Below are 4,986 nucleotides of genomic sequence, written 5' to 3'. Positions count from 1 at the left end.
TATCTATCTATCTATCTAATCTGTTTATGAAAATTATATATCATCTTATTGCATTGTTTTGACCTCAGTATCTGAACTCAAGGTCCCCTTACTTACTTTTGCTGAGCAAACTCCATTTGCTAAAATCTAGTGCTGTAAGTGGAGTTTAGAATGTTATGTTATATTCCATGTAGATAATGTACTTTAATTTCTGTAGAAATTAATCTGACTGTAAAACTATATATAGTCTGACAGTGAGACTCATAGGCTTGTGTGTTGTATGTACAGTAGTTAGATTTTCTGAATCTGGAGATAGAAGGTGCACCTCAAGTCATCAGACTGTTTTGTCAAACCTCTAATTGCCAGATCAGTATCAATAATAACAGCCAATCTATACCACTTTGTATTTTATATACCAAAACAAATTGTTTAAACTTACTTTTGTGTTGCTTTCTCCCCTATCTCCTTGCCTACTTTAAAGCAATAACGTATGATTTTTGTAAGGTGAGAAACAACAAGCAAAAATATGATTTGTTTTATGCACTGATTTTCAAGAAATCTTATTGTAAGTAATTAACCTGGGGGGGCGGGGGGGTTCATGCTGATATCTATTAGTTAAAATGTTTACCTTATTCACCTATAGAGAATTTTACAATACAGGGCTGTGTGATTGATGTGACTTTGTAGAATTTACCTAGAAATCAGCATGAAGAAAAAACAACAGTGTAAGTGTCAGAGCAATAAACAGATGTAGGATCTGATGGGGATTGATGGGCTGCTAACCCCCCGTTTGTGGCTCCGCTGGGACACCTCACTCCTTGAGGCCCTTACGTAATCCTGGCGCTGCTTCAGCCTCGGCCTTTGTGAATTCCTGCTGTGTTACCGGATAGCCTGTGGTTACCGCTCGGAGTGTAGGTCAAACATATCAGTGAGCAGCTTTCGGGAACATCTATATCTCCCCACCTCTCTGCCTCCAGCCCACTACTCTCTGTCATCTTTGCGTAAGTGTTGCCATGGAGGTGAGTCGGGGTTACCATGGTGTTGCGCTCATTGTTGTGAGTGTTTTGGCCTATGTCACACAGCTAATGCCATCATAGGCTATAGATGAGAGATATGGAAGGACACGCACTGTTTCGCTCAATGTCAAAGTCCATTTGTAGTTCATAAAAACGGATCCTTTAATTGGTTCTTTAATGAGACAAAGCAGGCTACACCAGAAAAAAAAGCTTGTTTTTTTGTTATGACAACTGCACTCTTACATACATTTTTTACAGTCATGGACTCCCTTTGTATAACACCACACAAATCTATATACTCAATGGCTTTTTAGAGTTTTACTTGAAAAATCTTGCTGATATTCTGGTATATGTGTGAGTAAATTGTTGTTTTCATGTTGAGGTTGTGTTCACTTTACAGGACTGCCCAAGCTGACCTTCGACCTATGACCTTCCAAGGGAAGAAGAATTCACAACAAAGTTTAAAGTTCCTAAAGGATGCGCTTATAGTACATCAACCTAGGGCCTTTGCTTTTGAAGAACATGCTTTTTCTCATCTTTAAAGTACGTTTTCATATATTTTTATGTCACATACAAAACAGAAAAAAAGTCCATTATATACATCCTCCATTTCTCCCACATTGCAACCACAGGTCCGTTTTCCTGCGATAGTAGCAAAGATCGCATTTGATGTTTTTGGGCCAAGATGTTGACCACCAGTCCAGTTGAAGCATCAATGTTTTTTTTAGCCTTGGTTTCTACGTTAACTCTAATCATGCAGTTCAAAAGAAGGAAAAAAGTGATAATGGATAATAATCTTTAGAAATCCTTTGAAGCAGTTGGTCAGTTCGGCAACAAAGTCTCACAAACAAATTCCTTTGAAGCGCTGTGGTCCATCTGGGCATGTCTATTTGTTGTCAGTTTTGAAGAGAATTCTTATTGAGTACCATCAACACACGATCTGCCAGTCTGCAGCACATCTGGCAGCTTAGAGATAGAGCTGAAGAAATGTGAAGTGGGGGGAATTGTGGAGTTACAGCTGGTCGGTTGGGTCAGGGGTCGTCGCCGCAGCTTCTTCTTCATACCGGCCGGTCCACAGCATATTGGCAGGGGCTCAGGTTGGACACAGGGTTCTGCACTGCTGGGTAAGCAAAGTTGGCGTGCTGCTTTGCCTTGAGCCGCAGGCTGGCCAGGCTGGAGTTGCAGGTGTCTCTGTACATGTAGGGACTGGCTGTGGAGGCGTAGGGGCATGTGGTCGCTGTCACCGCTACCGAGTTGAGTGCCGTGGGGCTGTTGAGGTTGTTGAGGTTGCCCAGGTTGTTGAGCCCTGTAGTGGGAACCCCAGCCACCGCTGAGGGCACCATGCTAGAGGCCATGTTCATGGAGGGGATGGAGCTGGGGGGGGAGAACATAGGCTGGGAGGACAGGGGACTTACATTCATTGAGTTAAAGAATGGGAAGCTCTTGGCGGAGAGTGGGCTGCTCGCTAGGCTCTTGGTGGCCCAGTTGTTGTAGGAGTAGCCCGTGTACATGTCATCGTAGGGCTGCATGAGTCCATTGAACTGGGCACCAAAGCCATTTTTGCATAACTCTGCCTGCTGGTTTCTCTCCCGCTTTCTCCACTTGGCACGCCGGTTCTTGAACCATACCTAGGGAAGCCAAAAGGAGAAAATACAGCACTCTGAAACTATTATCCAGTACAGATAATGTATCATCAGAGTTGCTATTTGTGTACTCACAAATACTTTTCTGTTGTCTTACTCCAAATCCAATCCAAAATATTGCTCTGAATCTCAATTCTGAGGCTGTTCTGAAAATGATGCAACTTGGGTCTCTGAATTATTTGTATTTTTTTTACTACAGTCCAGATCTTCTCTGAAAAGTGTCCTGAGATCACTTCTGTTATGATTTGGAACTAAACAAAAAAAAAAGTGAATTGAACTGAAAAATGTAATTCTGATCAACTCATATCAATTTCAGTCTTAAATTAACAACTTCTCTTTAACCCACATCTAGTTTATGCCCCACTTATTTAGAGTGCAGGTACTAATACAGATCATTTAGTTGACACAGATACAGATAATGGTGTTTTTCTTGATAGCATCAAATAAAATATGTTTTCTGGGCCTTTTTTCTTCTGAAAAAATACAGATTTTCTTTATTCAATCATTAAAATTTAAAACCAAAATTCAGTTTACTACAACTTAGGTTTAGCAGTTTTGTCCATAATTTCTGTCAGCTCTGACACTCACTGAAGTATCATGTATGCATAAGAATCAATGTAGGAACAGGACAACATAACTAAAACAAGGGAGTTGTCGACTAATTTTTTTATTTAAAGTTGCAAATGTGTGATTTAATTTTTTTAAGGCTTATACAAATCTTGCAGACTTGGTGGCTTTAAAGTTGACTATATTGACTAAGATAAAAATTAAGAAATACAAAAACCATAAATAAAAATTTCAGTTAACTTAAGTTTAACTTTGAAGTGAAGTTCTAAAAGTTACATAAAGCGTATGTGTGTATGCATTTGTAAAGCCAGCAGTACAGCTGTCAAGGTAGGTGCAGGTTAAACTGAAATTGTAGGGATTAGTTTGAATGCTAACAAACAGCAAGCAAGGGGCATCATTGACCTACACACGCCTCAGTATGCTTCAGCATGTGGAGTAAATCATTTGCCCACGTGTTATTAAAGTTTAATTTATGATTTTGATGAATGTTATTTTTGCTCACAAAGAAAGATTAGAATGACTTTTTCCTTCACAATGAGTGTCAGGAGTCAATAAAGTGTAATTCTAAAACACATCCAGTCAGAGTATCCTAACCCCTCTCAAATGCTTCCAGTAATATTATGTGCAGATGTATCCAGAATTTTTGAAAGACATAATGATCCCAGAAAGTAAGTTGAAGTGTATCATCAAACAGTCATATTAGGCTAGGCTTATTAAAACTAATCATTCACTTATTTGAATAGTGAGATCCCAATGAAAGAAATGTCAGGGAAGGGCAATCTTCACATTTGTCATTTTATGGTCCTATATTTGGAGGATATGAATTGGATTAAAGCTTTAGTGGAAAATCTAAATTGAGCTTTTTTAGAAATGAAAACTGTGCCAAGTTCATCCAAGTGTAAAGTTGTGGACAAACTTTTGCTCTGAATTTGACAGAAACCTTTCATTTGTGGATACAAAAAGATAAAAACACAGTATCTGACAGAAGCCTCCTGGTCATCTGTTAACACTCATGTATTTGTCTTACATCAAAATAATTTGGCATCAAGTGTTTTATCTCTTTAATCCTCATAAAACTTTTACAGGCCTTTCCTGTGTTGATACTCAGCCGTCTCTCTGCTCTCTTGGCATGCACGCTGTGTATCATCCAATCCTCTGTTATTATAGTAACAGAATGCTGTTGACCATTAATATGAGTATAAAGTGCATGACTCTGACTTTTCCATCCCACTCAGTGAGAGCAGGGGAAACCCCACGGCCGAGGACAGGAGCTACCCAATCTTTACTGTGACTCGGAGGCAATGCTGTTTGAAGGTTTGTGGAAAAGGCTGAATGTCAAGGTTACTCAGTGGCAGCTGTATTTATAAGTCTTCTGTGAAATGGTCATATGGCTGCAGAAGATCAAAATACTGTCTCAAAAAAGCACTGATATCTGAAATGAAGCAAAGACATCTGATGGTGTGTCTGTGGCTAACTTCAGAGTCAGAAAATGAGAATTCCCAGCAGACAGGCTGTATCCTGAATGATTCAATATAATATTTTCAGGCCTGGGGAAAAAGGTAACTATAATCCATTACAGTTACAGAAAAAAATTGTTACATTAAGTATAAATTGGTATTATTAAACACATGATACCATTTTCATATTTTTTTACATTACATTGTTTGGTTGTCTTATAGAATACACTTAGATCAATACTTCTTATTGTATCTTATCTTTTGTAAATTTGTTTTGGTAATCCAAAAGTAATCAAAAGTAATCAAGTTACATTACTTCAATAT

The 4,986-nt window shown here is 38.7% G+C and overlaps 1 protein-coding gene across 1 annotated transcript in view; it reads right to left on the bottom strand.

Annotated features, from left to right (window-relative positions):
• Positions 1-1,128: 1,128 nt before the first annotated feature.
• Positions 1,129-4,986, bottom strand: part of pitx3 (paired-like homeodomain 3) — a 13,886-nt gene continuing 10,028 nt past the window's right edge. Inside the window, exon 4 of the mRNA XM_035663858.1 lies at positions 1,129-2,623. Within this exon, the coding sequence (XP_035519751.1) occupies positions 2,054-2,623 (570 nt within the window). The 3' untranslated portion in view covers positions 1,129-2,053. The remainder of the gene's footprint in view (positions 2,624-4,986) is intronic.

Source organism: Morone saxatilis, unplaced genomic scaffold, assembly GCF_004916995.1.
Source record: "Morone saxatilis isolate NCDOM2014 unplaced genomic scaffold, NCSU_SB_2.0 Contig19, whole genome shotgun sequence".
Classification (NCBI taxonomy): domain Eukaryota; kingdom Metazoa; phylum Chordata; class Actinopteri; family Moronidae; genus Morone; species Morone saxatilis.
The sequence above is the reverse complement of the archived record's forward strand: the minus strand, read 5'-3'. Positions and strand labels throughout refer to the sequence as shown.